General features: G+C 39.4%; 1 protein-coding gene across 1 annotated transcript in view; it reads right to left on the bottom strand.

The window, feature by feature from the left end:
• Window positions 1–4,428: 4,428 nt before the first annotated feature.
• Window positions 4,429–19,726, bottom strand: part of COL13A1 (collagen type XIII alpha 1 chain) — a 122,259-nt gene continuing 106,961 nt past the window's right edge. The window contains exons 37-40 of the mRNA XM_075934944.1: window positions 19,473–19,508; window positions 13,214–13,291; window positions 6,998–7,036; window positions 4,429–4,566 (exon numbers count right to left, since the gene is read on the bottom strand). Coding sequence (XP_075791059.1) covers window positions 4,564–4,566; window positions 6,998–7,036; window positions 13,214–13,291; window positions 19,473–19,508 — 156 coding nt within the window. The 3' untranslated portion in view covers window positions 4,429–4,563. The remainder of the gene's footprint in view (window positions 4,567–6,997; window positions 7,037–13,213; window positions 13,292–19,472; window positions 19,509–19,726) is intronic.

The following is a 19,726-nucleotide window of genomic DNA, read 5'->3' as shown; positions in this document are numbered from 1 at the left end:
AGAGGAAGCAGGCATAGAAACTGAAAGTGTGTTCAGGAACTTCCAATAGTGCAATGTGGCTCCTTGAATCTTCTCCTCATCACCAGCATAGCTTTATCATGTGAAGTCGCAATAGAATTCTTAATTTTTTGTTGATGAACCACAATTTTTCTAAGGTAACCAAAAGAGCAAATTCACACACCCCCTTTCTCCTTTTTAACTTTGTGAACTGCCTACTACCTAGGTATCATTGCCCCCACCTCTTGAAAAGAACATTCACTTCTCACAGTCTCAGATTTATGTCTACCTACTAACTTTCTTGTACTTTTTCTGTAGCTTCTCTGCTGTTATTACTCTGTCATACTCTCAGGGACAGATTTTCAAAGGTGTTATGGTTTCTCAAATAACCTAAGTGAGTTATGTGCCAAACTCTCTCAAAATAAATATGTAGTATTTAAAAGCTAACTTTTCTTTTAAATTAAAGTCTACTAAATCCTATGTCTGGATTTGCTATTTTTCAGGTAAAGATAAAAATAAAACTAATTTTTAAAGTTGGTAAAATGTACTCAGAGCAAAACCTGGCCTGGTCTACACTACGGAATTATTTTGGTATAAATACATTGCTCGGGGTGTGAAAAATCCCTACTCCTGAGTGACATAGTTATACCAATGTAAGCACCAGTGTAGACAGCACTTTTGGTGGGAGAATTTTCCCTTCAGTGTAGAGCACCTTCACTAAAGTGCTGTGGAGATGAGCTGCTAGGTACATCTGTGTTGCAGCAGTGTTTAAAATAGAGACCTACAGTCAGTCTTGAAAAGTACATGCTTTTTTATTTAAAATGCTTGTGCCTGAACTTAAGCTTTTAAAGGGTATTTATGTTTTGCAGGGGGAACATTGTGGGGAAGAAGGAAAACGGAACTATACGAGGGAGTAGGGGACTGAACCAGAAGGAATTTCTGATACGGAGGATCATACAACATTAATTTCCAAGTGGGAAGGGAAGGAGGAAGGCTAATGGTGCTACAGATCAGTGAAAGTGAAACCCCCCCCCAAAAAAAACAACAACCAGAAACCCCAAATCGCTCTGTGCGTAGGGCTAGAGGCATTACTAGGAAGCACAATTTTTAAAAATGTTTTGGGAGAGACTAATTGCTGTTACTGGAAGATAATTATTTGGGGAGATCTCTTCAATGCAAAGGACCTGAATGTGCTCATCTCTTTGACATTTTACACTGCCACTGAAGATGGTGTGGGTCCAACTGTAACACAAAAACTTCTGTGACATTTTTAAAGTGTGCAGTGACTTTTTTAGGAAATCACAGAGGGAATGTTAAATCCCTGAAAGGTGTAAGGTCTGATATCCAGACTCAGCAATTCACAGCCCAGTGAGATCTTTGAAATTATTTAGCAAACAGGGCAAGCAAAGCTTGAATGGAATTGTTCAAAGTAAAAGTGAATGAAGAAGTGGGGAGAGAAGCAGCATAAGCTGATACTTGCTGGCTGTGTAAACTTGCAGGTTGCTGTCTAAAAGGAAGTGTGTTCTAGCTATGACTGGCCTTTGGCTCTCCTTTCATAAAGCAGCAACAACTTTGATGCCACTGGAGTTTCCTCATTACAATAAAGGAGTAATTGACAGGACCATCAGGCCCATTTTGTCTGGTGTTCCCCAAGCCTCTCTCTTTTTACTATTATGATTCAGTTGCTTTCAAGAGCTCAGTCCCTTTCAAAGTCCCCGATGTCAATGGCTTCTGTCCATATAAATTTATCAGCTGAAAAGAGTCTGAGAAATAACAAACTAATAGCATATTCCTCTGAGAGCATGCACTAACTTTCAGTTGTCATGTAAAACAATATTTCAGTTGTAAGTTCTGTTTTCCTTTAGACAAATTCTTACAGTGACAAATCCATGCAATGCAACAAGAAGAACACATTTAAAAAACAGGAAGGGGCGGACGTGGACAAAAAGCTGACAGTCGTGAATTCTTTTAGGAGTTTGTCAATGCCTGCTTTTTAAATACAGCCATCATTTTTAGAAAAGATGAGACTAGTTCATCTTGGTTGCTTCTTGGTACCATTATACCCCTTTCACACTGTAATAACCCTACAGAGACTCAGTTAGAGGTTAGAATAGATGTAGCCGTGTTAATCTGGTCTTGCTGAAACAAAAGATAGGACTATGCAGAAAGATCAGACTAATACGGTTACATCTCTATTACTATTCTACATGCAAGGCACTACATTTAGCCGTTTGGAATGGAAATCCGTCAACCATATGAAAAAACTTGCACAGATCCAGACAGACATCATCTTTCTATCCAAGTGCAAAAAGATGGACATCGTACCCAAAGGACTGAAAGTGAACAACCTGTTAAGATCATCATACTGTACTGACTACAGTGAGAGACTCTGCTACACACTATCCAAGAAATTAAGGAACCACCTGATTAGTATCTTATACAAGAAACAGAATAATCTTTAAAGTGCTGCATAGTCCTGTCTTTTGTTTCAGTTAGACGTTGTTACTAAGACAGAGTTTTATTTTGACTTTTTTTCTGACTGACTTTTTTGTGTCTGATCCAGTTATAAAACTGGAATTGCATAGTATCAGTTAGTGTTTGGATAACAGCTGTCTATGCCAGCTACATTCCACAGCCCCACAACCTTGTAACAGGAAGCTGGTTTTCATATCAATGTTTTTTATGAAAAAATATTGCTTATACTGTGGTTAGTTCTCACGCAACACCGTTTCAGACAAAGTGCTCTTGACACAGGTTAGTTCTGTATTGTAATTCCATATGGCAACAAAGGAGCTGGAGGAGTCTTAGTTAAGTGAACCAAATGGGAGTCCTCTGGATACGATACATAACTGTATATTGAGGCATTTTTAACTTGCAGTTTGTCAAACCAGGGGTTCACTCTCCTTACACTGCTTAGATATGTGCTTCTTTTTATGTAAGACAGAGACATACAATACTACAGGTACTTAGAGGGTAGGGAATATATATAGCAAAATTGCAAAGAGACCTGCAGTATTGCATTAAGCAGCTTGATTTTAGTGCTTCTGTTTAGTTTTGTTGATGGAGTACACTTTGTGCATATCTGCTGTGAGTTCTTGACACTCTTAGCTTCCCTTCTATCCCCTGAGAATTCCAGATTGCAATCTTTATTCCTAGCATTTCACCTTTCAAACATGGGCTACAAAAGATGCACAAGTTTTAGGAATTACCCATTATCCCTTTCTTACTAATACATAATACGCACCGTAAGCAAAATTCAACCAAGGCATAATGGATTTATTTCAGTGGAAATTGCATGTCATGTATGTCATGATTGAATTTTGTCTGTTGTGTGCAATATGAAATGCACAAGCATGAATGAAATTTCTGTGTTACTAGAATCACAGTTTGGCTTGTGCATACATTACCTCAAATTGAGATGAATGAGTTAACAATCTCTTTCAAGTGGTCTTTCTATATAGAAGCCAGTTGCAACAATAATGTAGCACCCATTGTGTTCTTTTACTTCATCTGTAACATATATTTCTTTAACCTGTTAACACAGTTTTATCTGAGTGGGCATGTGGGAATTGAGATATTAATGTAGCTAAAAGAAGAAGAATATATAAGATCTGCATATGCAAATTATGATTATTTTTTTCTGCAAATGTACATGTAATCCTATGATTGACACTGACTGTGTATTCATATGTATATGTTAATATAGGTTGCTGTTCTTCAAAGTATTCAAGTATCAAGTTAATGTTAAGTATGTGTGTAGTCCTATTGGCTTTACTGGGATTATTGGTATTTAAAATTAGATAGGTGCTTGAGTGGCTTGCTGACCTGGTGTCACAATTGCAAATGTTGGTTCTTTGTGTGGCTAACTGGTAATGTGAGACATACTGTCTTAACTAGTTACAAGAGTTTAAGACAGATTCTGTACGTGTGTACATGTTTTGCTGCTTAAACATCTTCCCTGATGAATGGGTACATTTGTTAAAATAGCACCATTAGTGTCCTCTAGTGGTGGTTTGGTTGCACTAGGTTATGGCAAATTAAAGTAAGAAAGCTCTTAAGCACTACATTCATGTAATAAATAGAAGATAGAAGTCCCTCATTTTATTAGTATTGCTGGCTGCCCCAGGCTTTCCACAGCAACACCGTATTTATTCACAAAAAGATAACATTGTCATATTTCATTTTAATAATAAAATCCATAACACTCTAAATATTCTTGAATTCTCCTGGTTTGGCAAAGAAAAATGACCTTCAGATCTATATAGGGCAGTTCCTTTTGGCACCTGAATGCAATAATTTATTAAGTTCCAATATTTATCAAGTGTGCACAAATATCATGCAAATATGACAGCTGTATTCCACAACAATATAAGCATAATAAAGACACAGAATTATATAAAGGATTGACAAACAGCAAAAGAGAAATTTAGTATTTTCTGTACAAAATATATGCAGCTTTTGATAATTTGAAAATGTATAACTTCTTGGCATTTCACAAAAGAACCTTGTATAAAAATAAATATTCTATGTACAAAACACACACAGGCCAGTCCATTGTTAGAACCATCACTGCAAAAGAAAACAAACCTGTGTTAGTTCCACAATTCAAACAGCAGGAAGGATTTTGTAATGGAAGGAAACACAACTGGGGCAGACATTGTTATGTGAGCATGCTCCAGGATACACTACAGCAGAGGAAACTGAGAACCTCAGGAACAATCATTTTTGTTTGTCTGGGTAGGAAGGTGGGAGTGCAATGTTGTATGACTCTACCCCCGTAGCAGCCCCACCATATCTACTGAAATAGCTGCTTGTGAAGCTGCTTTCTGCACTAATGCAAGTAATAGGTAATACTAAATAATGAGCCAGAACCTGAAGAGAGGTCCTGATGGATTCATAGGCCTAAAATGGCCAAACTCCTAAGCAGTTGAACTGCACAGAATGAAGAGAAAAGAAGGGACTTGAACAGGTTTCTCTGCTGTACATGTTGTTATAAGGTTTGTGTAAGTGCATGTCTGTGCATATATCATTGATTGCAACCTTCAGGCCAATGGGCTCCTATATTTCCATCTGATATTTCCATTTCAGTTTCTGAGTACCTCTGGGATGGTAGGTTTGGCAGCCTTGTAAGGGCTCTGACTTGCCTCAGGTAATGTGTCCTTTCAGAATTAGTACAAACTGTCATGACTGCAAAGCTCAGGCAGACGACAGGATTCCTGACTGCTCTCCTTCCTGAATACAGTTGGGCCAGGATTTGTCATAGTACAACATCCTTCACCCAGAGATCTCATAGCACTTTACAAACAATTACTCTATCTTCACAGTGCTCTGTGAGGTGGATAATACATCCTCCTGGAAGATGAACACCCTGAGGCACAAAGAGGTTAAGGCCTAAATAAGCTAAAAAGGGTGCTTTTTTTCAGTCTGAATGTGTCTAATTTCAACGTCCAGCCACTGGATCATGTTACACTTTATACAGCCATGACTAAAACCTGAAACACTGAATCCTGGTCAATATTATAAATAGCATTAGAGTTGACCACAGCACTAAAACTTGCATTATCTTTAGATTGGGATTGCCAAAGGGAACTAAAGGAGTTAGGTAACCAATTCCTGCTGAAAGTCAATGGGAGTTTTATGCCCGACTCCTTTAGTCTCTCTGAAAATCCCAGTTGTAATGTTCCCTTCAGAGCTTTAAAAACATCCTAAATTGTAAAACATGCTAATTACAATCCACACAGAGTCAGAAGGATATTTGGAGCTTTAGTTTACTTATCTTGTCTTTTGTTAACTTAATGTGTTGGCTTGGTCAGATTGGAATCAACATAGAAACAAAAGCCCACACACACATGAGCTATTTCTGTTTCAAAGGCAGCCCTTAATCCAGGTGTGGGCAAAAGGGCCTCCGTGGGCCAGATGCGGCCCATCACACGGATTGCTCCAGCCCGTGGATGCCCTGCCACCTCCCCGCCTGCAGGCTAATCAGGGCCTAAGGATGGGGGAGCGTGCAAAGTCTCCCCCTGCCAGGGGCATATGATGCTTAGAGTAAACTGCCAGAGTTGACTCTAATGGCCACATGCTCCTTGCAGGGTAGGAGCAGGGAGCAAGAGACTTACCACGCTTCCTCCGCCCCCAGGTCCTGATTGACCTGAGGTCTGGGGGTGAGAGCGCAAAGTCTCCTCCTGCCGCCAGAGTGTGGGTGCCTAGAGGGAACCATCAGCTTTTCTGAACAGCTAGTGTTTCTTTTTGGGGGGGCATAGACAAAGACTTCACGTGCTCCCCCACCCTCAGGCCAATCAGCAACTGTGGGCGGGGAAGCACGAAAGTGTCCTGGCCCCGCCCCTTCCGGACAGCCCAGGGCCAATTAAAAAATTTCTTAAGTGGGCTACCCCCCACTCTAAAATTATTGCCCACACCTTCCTTAATCTTATCTCATTCATACCAGTTAATGCCAGATTAACTCAGTTTAAGTCTATCAGATCTGCAGTGTTTTGAACCTCTGAAAATCAGATCAATTACTTCTATTTGGTGCCTAAAAACTGATTCAGGTGCTGAAGAGTAAGCACTCCACTTTGACATTTTTGGTTTCTTATGTGCCTCAGTTTCAGTTTCTCCACAATGGGGATAACAGTGCTTACCCATCTTTGTGAAGTCCTTTGAGATTGATGGATAAAATGTATGATTTACTAATAATATATTGATACATAAGGATATAACACATCTATTGAGTTCTGATTCTGTGCAATTTATGAGATATTTTCAAGCCTGGAATATCCAGAGCTACTAATACAATTCCATCATTTTTAACTCTTTTTATTTGTGTAGCATTGGATAAATCACATGGACAGTTTTGGTCCTTGCTTGTCAGGAGCCCTGGCGCTGAAAATACACTGCGTGCTTTACACACCTTTGTCATTGTTAAAACTCACAGAGAAGCATCTGCAAAATGCATCAGCATCTTTAATTCATCACAGTCATAGAAGTTCCAGCATTCTTTTACCTTATTCCAGCAGCCTTGAACTGGTAAGCCATCTTCCCCCTACAACCCAGAAAGAAACAGACAGTTAAGGATACAGGAAACGGCCACGTGGAAGGAAGGAAAGGGTTAACTAGTATGGCTGCAACAAACATTTAAAATCAGAGTAGGGCTGGGATGAATGTCTTAATATATATAATTTCCGTCCCTCTGTTTTGTGTGACCCATTTTTCTGGATGAAAGATATGGTCAGGGTTCAATCTGAAACCAGAGACTCGAGGGAAATTTGTCTCTGTGTTGTGCACACAGAGGCTTCCTGCTGATGGGTATTATGCTCTAGTTCTGCTCTGAAAAATGTGTTTGGCCCTGCTTTCCTGAAGAGGGAAACATAAATGTTCCTATTCAGAAGTAAAATGTATCAGGATGTTGGAGTGTGAGACATGAACTGGCTGATTGTATTGTCATTTATGACTCCATGTCATAATTCAGAGATGATGTGCTATTCCTGACAACATACAACAAAGTGGATCCCAAACACTACACTAGCATTCGGACTTGTAGGAATGGCTAGAAAATATATTCATTTCATTTATCTGGGCTGGCGTTAGTATTGAGTGAGGGACTTTGTCTTGTCAAAATTATGGAAGTTACATTTTCTTATGTCATGGTTGTACGGTCTTTATTTCTAAATGTCAAGAAATTCCTTGTGTCAGATTTGCTGAGACATCAGAAATCTCTGCATTGCATGAGATTTACTTTAATTCTTTTTTACATATTCTTCAGTGGCAAGTAGGGTTGCCAGATGGTTTAACCAAAAATACTGAACACACTGCCCCCCCAAAAAAACACCAGGGGCTCGTCTACACTGGCCCCTTTTCCGGAAGGGGCATGTAAATTTCACCAGTCGTCATAGGGAAATCCGCGGGGGATTTAAATATCCCCCGCGGCATTTAAATAAAAATGTCCGCCGCTTTTTTCCGGCTTTTAAAAAAGCTGGAAAAGAGCGTCTACACTCCGGAGGGTCTTATTCCTACTTCAAAGGGCACTTTTTCCAGAGGATCGGGGCCAGTGTAGACGCTCTTTTCTGGCTTTTTTAAAAGCCGGAAAAAAGCGGCGGACATTTTTATTTAAATGCCGCGGGGGATATTTAAATCCCCCGCGGATTTCCCTACGACGACTGGTGAAATTTACATGCCCCTTCCGGAAAAGGGGCCAGTGTAGACGTAGCCCAGGAAAAAAATTCTGTTGGGGGGGGGGAGGAGAAAGAGGCTTTTTTGCCAGTGGCATCTTGTTTTTCTGCTCCAGCCACAAGACAGCTCCCCTGCGGAACCAGGTAAGCAGAGGAGTGCGGGGGACCTAGGAGTGGATCCAGGGGCTGGGCCAAGTTGCTGAGTGTGTCTGTAGGGTTGCCAGGTGTCCGGTATTTTCGCCTCCTGGAAGGGAAAAAAATCAGAAAATACCAGACATTTTAGGTATCTGGTATTTTTCTGAATATTTTTACTAGACAGGAGGCAACAATACCAGACTGTCCGGGTCAACACCGGACACCTGGCAAACCTAAGCAAGAAATGAGATCCCAATAGGAGCACTATGGCAAATCCTATGCAGCATATAGAACACAAAATAAAAAAGGTGTAGCAATCACAAATATGTTAGAACACCAGTTTGGGATATGATTTGGCATTGTAAACAGTTTTAAGGAGTCCTGATTGCGAGATGTTCACAGCGAGGACTGCCTTTTTATCAGTGCTTGGGCATAGTGTGATGAGATATTTGGGCACCACCATAATATAACTGTTTTTTTTAACCACAGCAACAGGATAGATGTTAATATTTGCTCCATAGGCCCATTTAAAAAATATTTGTCCTGTGCTTTTTGTGGGGAGTGAAGGGTGATCTGAGGCCTTGTCTCAGTGCTGGTTTGAAACAAGGATGGATGCAAAGTTTTGTTTTTTCCCTGGGTGCTGCTGGATGAGCCCTTAGTGTAGTGATGAAGTTTAGAATCAATGTAATCCAGATGGAGGCTCTGAGAACATATTAAATCCTCATCTCTGTTCCTCCACTTCCCAGTGTAGGAACATGTCTGGGCAAGAAGAGTGTGGCTGGAGCAGTCTGCTTCCTATACAGTGAAGGAATCTTCAGCTTTACGATCCCTTTGTGCCATCCTGAATTGCTGGGTAAATAGGCCTTTTGTCTCAACAAAATGGATGGGATTAGGTCTGTGTTCTCACAGGACCCAAACCTTCAAGCCTTTCTTGTTGCAGAATTCCAGTGGGATCCTGAACTAAGGGCAGGTTTACACTAAGGGGCAACATTGAACTAAGGTATGAAACTCCTTAGCTGGAGTTAAAGTATCTTAGATCGAGTTACCACATCATCTCCACTGTGGGGGGTTGACTGCAGAAACTCTCCCATCGACTTCCCTTACTCTTCCTGATCCGATGGAGTACCAGAGTCAACAGGAGCATGATCAAAAGTCAATTTAGTGGGTTTTCTAAAAAAGACCCGCTAAATCGATCCTTGAGAGATCAATCCCCACATTGCCAATCTCCTAGTAAGTGTTGACAAGGCCTAAAGGACTGCAGGATCAAAAATCCCTATATAAGTTTAGAATGTTTTTATTCAAAAAAGTTTTGTATCCTGTAAAAATTTGCAGGTTAAAAGGAAACCAACAGTGTGACCATTACATTGGCAACTGGAAGGTGAGTTTTTGTGAAATGTTAGAATTTAATTCTACTCAGATCAGCACTAACCAGCCTTGTGAGACAGATAATTGAAGATGGTGGGGAGGAACTACTGGGATTGAAATAATAAACAGGTGAAAAACCTAACCTAACAAGTTCAAAGCTATTGATAGTGAGAAAGTTCAATCAAATCCTTCTAGACGATGCCTACAACTGCTCTTCTCATTCAAGCTATTGGGTCAGATACACCTCTGAGGTAACTCTACCACAGTCAGTGAAATTATACAAAGGATGATTTGAACCCATTTTCTTCAATCAAATTAGTTTATTCTTAGCTCCTTAACTTTTGCAGGAGACATCTCCACAGCTTAACATCTCACGTTAAAAAACAAAAGAAAAACCAAAGAGAAGAAAATGCATAGTGTTATAACGAGAGAGAAACTAGTTAACTGAAGTACACTGATGAGCGAGTTTGATGGAAAAAAATATCACTGGGTGACATTACATAGTTCTTTTCTCTTAAAGCAGCCTCCCAGCAATGCTCTTTCCCACAGACTGCAGAACTGTGACAATAAATGATTTTGGATCCTTTAGTAGGGAAGAAGTGGTGTTCCCATTGGTACGCTGGTGGTGAGGTGAATGAATTGTGTAATGCATTGCAGGAGGAAATGGAAAGTTAGGTGTGTAGAGGAACAGGAAGCTGGAGAGTTATGGTTTAGGGATCGAAGGAAGAACAGAGTCACAAGGAAGTGTTTGTTGCAGGCTAGTTTGCAGAGGGAGGGAAATGGGACATGCTTATTAATAACAAGTAATTAGATTCCCATATTTCAGATTTGCATTAGGTCACAGACTCCATGCATTTGTACAGATCCTGCATTGAAATAAGTTGTGTCAGCAGAATGCCAGGCAGAGGTAAATGTTAACAATTTTGGGTCAACAAACATGCACATGCAATGTCTCAAACTACTTTTGATGCCAAAATACTGTCTATTGTGTCACTTTCATTTCACCAGATTTTCTGGTGTGTCTCCATAACAAAAATGGTCATGAAATAGACATGCATTATGCTGCTGCCCTGCAGCACAATTTTCAGTTGGAAGGATTAGTGCCAGGGAAGACAGACTAGTCTTCCAAAGATAGTGGAAGAATCCTTGTGTTTAGAGATACTCTCAGACTTGAACGCTTTGTACAATTTAGGAATGTTCAGTACAGAGGTGACTTGCAGCTGACTGTACAGTTCTTTTTGCATTTTTAGCTTCTGGGATCATATGTTATTGCATATTTGTAAATTTGCCTTTGTTTATTTGTTTATTTACCCAGTATTGCCAGATAGAAAATGCCATTAAAATCTTTATAGTTTGGCCTTTTAGCTGTTATTACAGATGTATTCAATTATTCATTATCCAAAGAAAATTGAAGTGTAAAATGCAGGGAATGCTGGGAATGATAGTAATGTTAGCTACTTGCAAGCAAAATTGTAAAGCTCTTAATGCCAACCACTGTATTTATTTACTCAGGAAAAACTCAGTTCAGATGCAGCAACTGTTTCTCACTAAAGTTCCTTTTATTGCCCTAATTTTCCATTGGTTTGTCTAGGGCCCAAAGAAGTCACATGAGTCGGTTGTGATCAGACCTCTTGGAAATGTGGGTGTGTATTTGTAACAGAGTAGGACTTGACACATTCTAAGGGTATTTCTACCTCCTGCAATCAAAGGTGTGACGGAAGCCTGTGTAGTGGAGCTAGCTTTGGCCTAACGAGCGCCAAGTAACACCAGTAAAGCCAAGGCAACAGAGATTAACAGCTCAAATCCACACCCAGCATCACAGTTGGGCTTGTACAACAGAAACTAGGATGATCATACGTTTGAATCCACTTTAGTAAACTTTTGACCTTTCAAGCTTTCAGTAGTTCTGCATAAGCTAGCACAGCCGTGGACAAATAATGGCCCTCAGGCCGGATCTGATTTGCCAGGGTTAGCCCCTGGCGGGTTGCCACTGCTGTGTTTGCATGCACCTCCACAGATACAAGTGCGTGCAGCTCCCGTTGGCCATTGATCATAGTTCCCCGCCAGTTGGAGCTTCAAGAAGTGGTGTCCCCATCTTTCCACTTCCCGGAGCTTCCATTGGCAGGAAACGGCGATCTGCAGCCAATGGGAACTGCAAGCTCCCATATCTGCAGAGCAGCAGTGGCCCTCCAGAGGCTAACCCTAGCAAACCACTGCTATCCTATTGCCCACCCTTGAGATAGCAGGATAAAAATAGTATTGTGGACATTATGGCCCAGGCAGTAGCTTGGGCTAGCCACCCATATTCAAACCCAGGTGGCTTAGACTTAGGTGGCTAGCCTGAGCTGGCTCCTGAGTGTCCACACTGCTATTTTCAACATGCTATCTCAATCCATGCTCTCATAAGCTTATTACCCTTGCTGAGAACCACAGCTGCCAGTTTCAATGCAGACAGACCCAAAGAAACAGATACTGCATTTGAACTGAGAGTCTTTGAGTAAATGAATAATATGATGCTTTTTAGTGTGATGGTGAGAGCAACTTTGTCATATTTGGGTTAGGAAATACAGTACAGTATTTAGGAAGGGGCATTAAAATATCCTTTTAATAACCAAGTAAGAAGGAGGTCAAGTAATTTACTAGGCAGTCTTGGAGTCAAGTGTAAGTTTCTCTGAGATGCTAAAGAAAAACAGAAAGGAAAAACATTGGTCTGGGTGCCAGAGCTGAGGCCAGAAGAGGAATTTGAGCAGGCACTGCCTTATCACAAGACAGAAGAAGCTATTGGCACGGGGCTTTCCATGAAGATCCCTCAATTCTGAAAGATTCTTCCATTACAGCCAAATTTGTTTACATTCTTTATGCGCTATAAAATCCATAAATTCCCTCTATATGTTTATGGAGCTCATGAGCAACTGAAAAATGACTTGGATGAGGTCTTTTAGTTAAAGCATGACATAAGGGTGGAGTGCTTGTCTTTTTAGGACACTCTTGCCATTAGACATGAATTGTTGGAAAGTTGATGATTCGAAATACTGTACCAGTACATTTCTCAGGGATTGTTTGAAAGTTATATTTGCATTCTGGTGGGGATTTTTTTAAAAATGTGTAAGATGCATAAGGGGATTGGAAGAGTGTCAGACTTTACTTTTAAGTATTTACACTTGGCTAGCAGAATTAGTGGGAAATGTAAGCATTTCCTCTGAGGGTCAGCTTTTGAAACACTGGTTCAGCAGGGATTCTGAAGGAAAACTTAAAGGAAGAGAAGAAGTAGTTATGAACAAAGCTTTGTAATGTAGTAGAACATCCAGACTACTGCTTCATTTGTCCCTGTACCACAAACGTATGGCAGTAGCAACCGTGATTCACTGCAAAGGATGTTATGGGTCATATTGTGAAGCAAGTTGTGTGAGGGGAGGCAGGATGGAGATTGGTAAGGATGGCACCATTGCTGTAGGATTACAGTTCATGCCACTATTTGGGGGTATCAGAAAATAAAAATCAAGAATAAAAAGCAAACAGAAGCATGCAGGAAAGGGAAGGTAACACCATACCAATGGGCAAGGGGCATCCAGCCCGTCCAGCCCAGGTAACCCCGGCTCACCCTTCTCGCCTTTAAAACCTCGGAGTCCCTGTTCATGAAATCAACCACTATAATTATTCCAGTCAATGCCATCCCCTCCATGTGATGGGAGGAGAGGCCCAGTCCCACACTGGTATAATCAAAGAGCACTCAAGTTACATACCCAGTACATGAAATAATCAGCGTTTGAATCTCTAGTGCATAATTGGTAGGAAAGGTTGTCTTGTTGGCCCTATATTCTGTGAATCAGAAGGTGATTTTCTAATTTTGGTAAATCTGGGAGGATTCTACTGGTGAAGAAGGGGAGTGGGAAGAAGATCTCTGCTTTTTAGAAATTGTCTTCGGTTGCTGTCCTCACTTTGAAACAAAAGAGAATAACTTCTCTGTAGGCCCTATCTGGGCACATACACTGCACTTATCATTGTAGTATGCAAGTGACTCTTCAGCTTGATCAAATAATAGACCTGGGGATGAACTAAAAAGAATAATGATAATATTTTAGACATATAGAGCTTCCTTGTGTATTATACATATTCAATCCCTATAGCATTATGTTTTCCATTTGGCTAAATGTTGCTACTTTTTAAATGTAGAGGCTTCCAATGAAGTGAGATAACGTCATAGCCTTTTTGATCATTTTCTAACTCTCCTATTAGATTTCACACCAATTTGTTTTCCCACTGGGTATCCAAACCTGAGTGCCCTGTGTCATTATCAAGTAGAGACTCCGTTATAAACATATCAGTCGGACATCATTCAGAGGCAAAAAGAAGGCATTTTAGATATTATTACTGCATAAATACGATGGTATTAAACATTGCCAAAGAACAATCCATAAGTGGGAGAGTTCCAGAGCTCTACTTTCATAGTAAAACTCCTTTGTTCACCCTCTCCTCTCATTTCGCTCATTCCTTTTTGAGCTCTGGAAAAGAAAGGGCCAGAACTAAAGTTACTCTATAGCCCAATTGCTCTTTGTTTCTGCATCACACTGAAGACAACAGCTGTGCCATAGACTCCAGTGGGAGCAGCACAGGCCCTTTATTAAGCAATGCGATTTTTATAGCAGTCATTTCCTTTGTTTTCCTTCTTTCTTCCTCATTGGCAAATCTTAAAATAAAACATTTTATAAAACAGAACATACCAATGGACAGGGTGCATCTAATCCAGGCGCTCCTTGGTCTCCCTTATCCCCTTTAGGCCCTCTAGAGCCTTTCTTGCCCCTCTCCCCCTGTAAATAATAGTTTAGTCCAAGAAAAAAAATACACAAAAGCTTTAGGATCATCCATTTCAAATAAATGTCAGAGATAGTTAAAAAAGAAATAAACACGACTAGAAAAATATTTTTAAAAAGGAGATTCCTTCAGTTAAGTTGCTCTTACAGGAAAGCTTTTTATGGATTTATTGGTATATTTTATTTACATGTATTGCACTTTACTAATTGTTGAAATCCCACCCTGATAAGGATTCTGTCTCCCATCGTTACATTAAATGAATGGGCAGCCCCCTGAACTTTGTAGATGGGATTTCACTGGGCACGTGTTCTACTGCCAGGAGAATGACACCTACCAGTGCCACTCTACAGACTGGCTGGGAGGAGAAGTTTGAACCGAGTGGTCCTCAGCATTGCTTAGGAGGGCAAGAGTGTCACTTCTTTGAGTCTTATGAGCTTCACTGACAAAGGAACAAAAGACTGGCTGCTTGATTGCAAGTCTGGATTACCTGTTATGTTGCTGTCACAGACTTGGACCTGATTACCAATTCATTAATTTTACATCTCTTTTCCTTTTCACTTCTCCTTATCCTTCCCCCAAAAGAATTTTTGTTTATAATAATATAACAAATTATTTTAAATGCATTCTCTCAAATGATTTTTAAAATTCTGTATGTTTTATGTATGCATTTTCCATTACTTTGTTTAAGCGTTGCACTTTTAAAAGATATGATGTCTCTCTTTCTCGACTAAGATAGGTATTGTATCTGCCACAGGTTTAATTCTAGCAAATGAATTAGCCTGATACTGCCAGTGTTTTGTGCAGAGAAGATCTGAGTTTTCTCTGACTTAAATCAGTTTTATACTAGTGTTACTCACTCCTGATTTAGATTGGAGCAAGTGACAAAAGAATCAAATCCAGAGACTGAAACTCACCCTTATGCAGAAATCCAGTACAAAGCCTGTGATGAAAAAGGGCTAAGTGGATCTTAAAATAGTGAACAGATCTCCTGCTGATCCTCTGCACAGGGGAAATTTCACTCTCAACTCACTCTGAATTAAATGGAAATTCTAAGTGCAGGTCAACATTAGGATAATCCTTGATATTTATAAGAAAATATATATCTTTTATATTTTTAAATGGAACAGCTGCAGATATGAGGAACTTTTTAAAGCTGCTGAGGATACGATAGAGTTGGGATGGCTGAAGAGGGAATTTTATTTAGTGTTTAGATGGTAATGATTAGAAGGTGCAATAAAATCAGGCAGCACAGGTATAAATATATATATATATTTAAAAAGGAAAATAAAAGGTTTTAGACCAACTGAGCTAAAAGCTGACAAAAGAAATGGATGGGATAGGAGAAGTAATGAGGAGAAATCACCCGGGATCAAACACTGGAACAAAGAGGATAATCCAGGAGAAAACGTGGAATGGGTTGTAGTGGAGGGAGGAGGAAGGACCCAGGAAAAAAGGCAGAAGAGGAGGAAGGGATAAAGGGGACAAAGGTGGACCTGTAGAAGCAAGGAATACACACGTACACACAGACAGGAGAAGAAAAAACCAGATGTTATAAAATGTGAAGAGTTCAGCTTTAATGCACAAATTCAGCATTCATACTTTTTCAGTTGGGTTATTCACACGGCTGTCATGTTCCAGCAACATTTCAGTTGTTATATCGCACGCTACTTTCATGACTGCACTGGATCTTGAAGGCTATTATTACACATCCTACAGTGACATAAGAACAAAGGGCTCTGCTCAACAGAAAAGATCCATAGCATAAAAAGGCACAGCTGTCTTTTGCAACTGGGAGGCCTGTGAAGAGGATTTTTGCCAAATTACTGCAGGGAAAGGGGTGGGCACTTCAAGACCTACTTTCATTGTGTTAATCACAATGTGTGTGTGTAAATCTTATTAACAGTCCATCTCTGTTACTAGTATCTACTATTAAAACCATTTTTAAATAGCATATTTTCTTGCTAGAAAATAAGTTAGTTATCAAGCATAAGGCAGGTGTTTGCATTCCCTTGTTAAAGGATCTCAAAAACCTAGGTGATGGGGCAACAAAATGGCAGATGAATTTTAATGCTGAGAAATGCAAAGTGATGCATATTGGAAAACATAATCCCTAATATATTTATAAAATTAATGTGATTAAATTAGCTGTTACCACTCAAGAGAGAGATCGTGGAGTCACTGTGGCTAGTTCTCTGAAAACACCCACTCAATGTGCAGCAGCATTTTAAAAAGCAAACAGAATGTTAGGAGTCATTTAAAAAAGGGATAGAGAATAAGACAGATAATATCTTATTGCATCTATTCAAATCCATGATACGCCCACATCTTGAATACTATGTGCAGATGAGGACACCTCATCTCAAAAAAGATAGCTTGGCATGAAAAAGGCAACAAAAATGATTAGGGGTTTGGAATAACTGCCATATGAGGAGAGACTAATTAGACTGGGACTTTTCATCTTAGAAAAGAGAAGACTAAGGGGGATAAGACAGAGGTCTTTAAAATCATGGTTGGTATGGAGAAAGTAAATAAAGAAAAGTTATTTATTTGTTCCCATTACACAAGTACTAGGGGTCACCAAATGAAATTAATAGGTAGCATTTTAAAAAGAAATAAAAGGAAGTATTTCTTCACATAACACAGAGGCAACCTGTGGAACTCCTTGCCAGAGGATGTTGTAAAGGCCAAGACTTTAATAGGATTCAAAAAAGACCTAGATAAATTCACGGAGGAGAGGTCTGTCAATGACTGTTAGTCAGGATGGGCAGGAATGGTGTCTCTAGTCTCTGTCAGAAGCTGGGAATGGACAACAGGGAAGGGATCACTTGATGATTACCTGTTCTGTTCATTCCCTCTGGGGCACCTGGCATTGGCCACTGTCAGAAGACAGGATACTGGACTAGATGGACCTTTGATCCAATCCAGTATGGCTGTTCTTATGTTCTAAAGCTTTCTGTTCCAGATCTCCTGTCAGAGAGAGTCAATCTCAGAGGATCAAAATAAAATCATGCTTGAAGAAGTCCATGTCATGTGATTACTGTGACATATCTTCCATAAATGGACATGAAAGTCCCATAGACAATGATCAACCCTAGGCTATGGGAAAGGAGAACAAACTCCTGGTGGCTAAACAATTTGGCCAAAAAGAGACACTATTTGGTTGCCTGACAATGAATTTGAGCACATAGAACCCTCCAGATTTCTGTGAAATGGAGCTTGTGAGATATCTGTAGCAATGTCAATTAAAACGGGATATCGGACAAAGCAGTTTGCCATAGGATGCTTAAATTTTTTAAATAACATTAACTCCTTAGAGTTGCTCTAATAAGTGGCCCACTTATAGACTGACCGGACAGTAGTGTGAAAAATAAGAATGGAGGTAGGTGCCTGTACAAGGGAAAGCCCCAAATATCAGGACTATCTCTATAAAATTGGGACATCTGGTCATCCTACCCACTTAATAATTTGTTAGATGGACTGTGGGCTGAGGAGGAGCCCTTAATTAAATTGTTAGTAACAAATAAATATGTATTTGCTGGATCAGACCTGAAAAGTTACATTATATGCCCATTCACAAACTTAATTTTCTCAAACATTTTTGTTTAAAGCATTTGTTGCATTTTAGCCAAATATTCCTTTCAAGGGGACTGTGACACTCCCCTCTCATCTGTGAAAGTTGCTGTTTGTCCCACTCTTTAGTTATTTTTTATTTGAGGGAGAATAATGAAGCCACGTTAGCCCAAACTGATTCTTATTGCGGCCAACAAAAGTCCCATCTTCTAAATACGATTTCCAGATTTAAAGCCAACTGAAAAAGTCTAAAGATCCTGTTAAACTTATATCTTATTCAGAAAAAAACCTTAATAAAATTAAATGTAGGTTAAAGAGCAAAACCAGAAGTGGAATGATTAAAATATAGCAGCACCTTGGAGTTCCCATGAATTAAAAAAAGAAAGAAAGAAAGAAAGAAAGAAAGAATAGTCTTTCCTTGTTTAACAACCTGCTGAGCAGGGCACTTTTTCAAGTTTGTTAATCTGTTTAACATAGAATCAGAGGAGAACTCCAGATGATAAGGAAGGAGAGACAGGACTTGCCAAATGTAATCAGCAAATATATCCATCTCATACACTTACTGCTTTGGCACTTTTTCTATCACAAATTTAATCTCTTTCCAAAATGCTTGCATATGCTATCAGAGCCTTATAATGAGAATTTAGATATACGAAGTGTATAAACTATTCTCAACTACTTATCTCTTTATTGTTGTTATCAAAGGATTTAGATCACTAATATGCCTAATATAATTTTTTTTATAAATATATACAGTTTGGTACAGTTTATTTCTTTATAACACAAGTAAAAGATGTAAAAAAAATTGTCAGCAGTTAGCATAATCTGTTGCTGGCTCTGCAGTTCTTATATCAATGCATGTTAACGCCTGAATAAGGAGTCTACGACTGCATGATAAGGCTCTTTAATATAGTCGTATTTAATTAATCTTTTTCCAATTTTTGTTTGGTTGAAAAAAAGATGTAATTCTGGAAAACTTTGGAACCAGTTTGCTGCAGTAAAGTGGCTGACATTCTTTTTCAGCATTTAAAGGGAATTTGAGTAGCATGTGACAAGATTTAGCTATACCACCATTATTAACATTAGGGGGAATTGTCTAGTTTGCATCCCTCATTCAGCATGTTAAAGTAGGATTTTCAAAAGCACTTATTATTGGCCTTATTTAGTGAGAACAGGAAGAAAGCACCACTGAGCACTTCTGAAAATACGACTGGCATGCTTTAGTGTTTGAATGATGATGTCTTTGGTTATGGTGCATTGTAAAAACTACAGCCATGGCATCGTAAATTATACATCTATAAATTGCTTTATAAGGGCTTATCAGGTAGGAATTTACCTGAGTTTTTTCAGGTACTTCAGTAATTAATCATTCCACCTCTACATAAAGACATTAGTAATCAAATACAGGAAGCTTGGTTCATGACTTACCCGGTTTCCTTTGTCACCAGGTGGGCCTTGTAAACCCTAAAATACATCAGTAAGAAGAACTATATATATAAACTATTTTAAATCAATGTCAGCAAAACAGGTCCCTTTATTTACTCAGTCAAAACAATTCTTCAGACAAAAACTCAGCAAATAAACTAGCCTCTTCATTTCTACTTTAAAATAAAGATAGTTTGGGATTATCTATTCTAAAGCTACAGCTCCACTCCTACACCCATTATATATGTGAATAAAAC

The sequence above is a fragment of the Pelodiscus sinensis genome, chromosome 8 (genome assembly GCF_049634645.1).
Source record: "Pelodiscus sinensis isolate JC-2024 chromosome 8, ASM4963464v1, whole genome shotgun sequence".
NCBI classification, from domain to species: Eukaryota; Metazoa; Chordata; order Testudines; family Trionychidae; genus Pelodiscus; species Pelodiscus sinensis.
The sequence above is the reverse complement of the archived record's forward strand: the minus strand, read 5'-3'. Positions and strand labels throughout refer to the sequence as shown.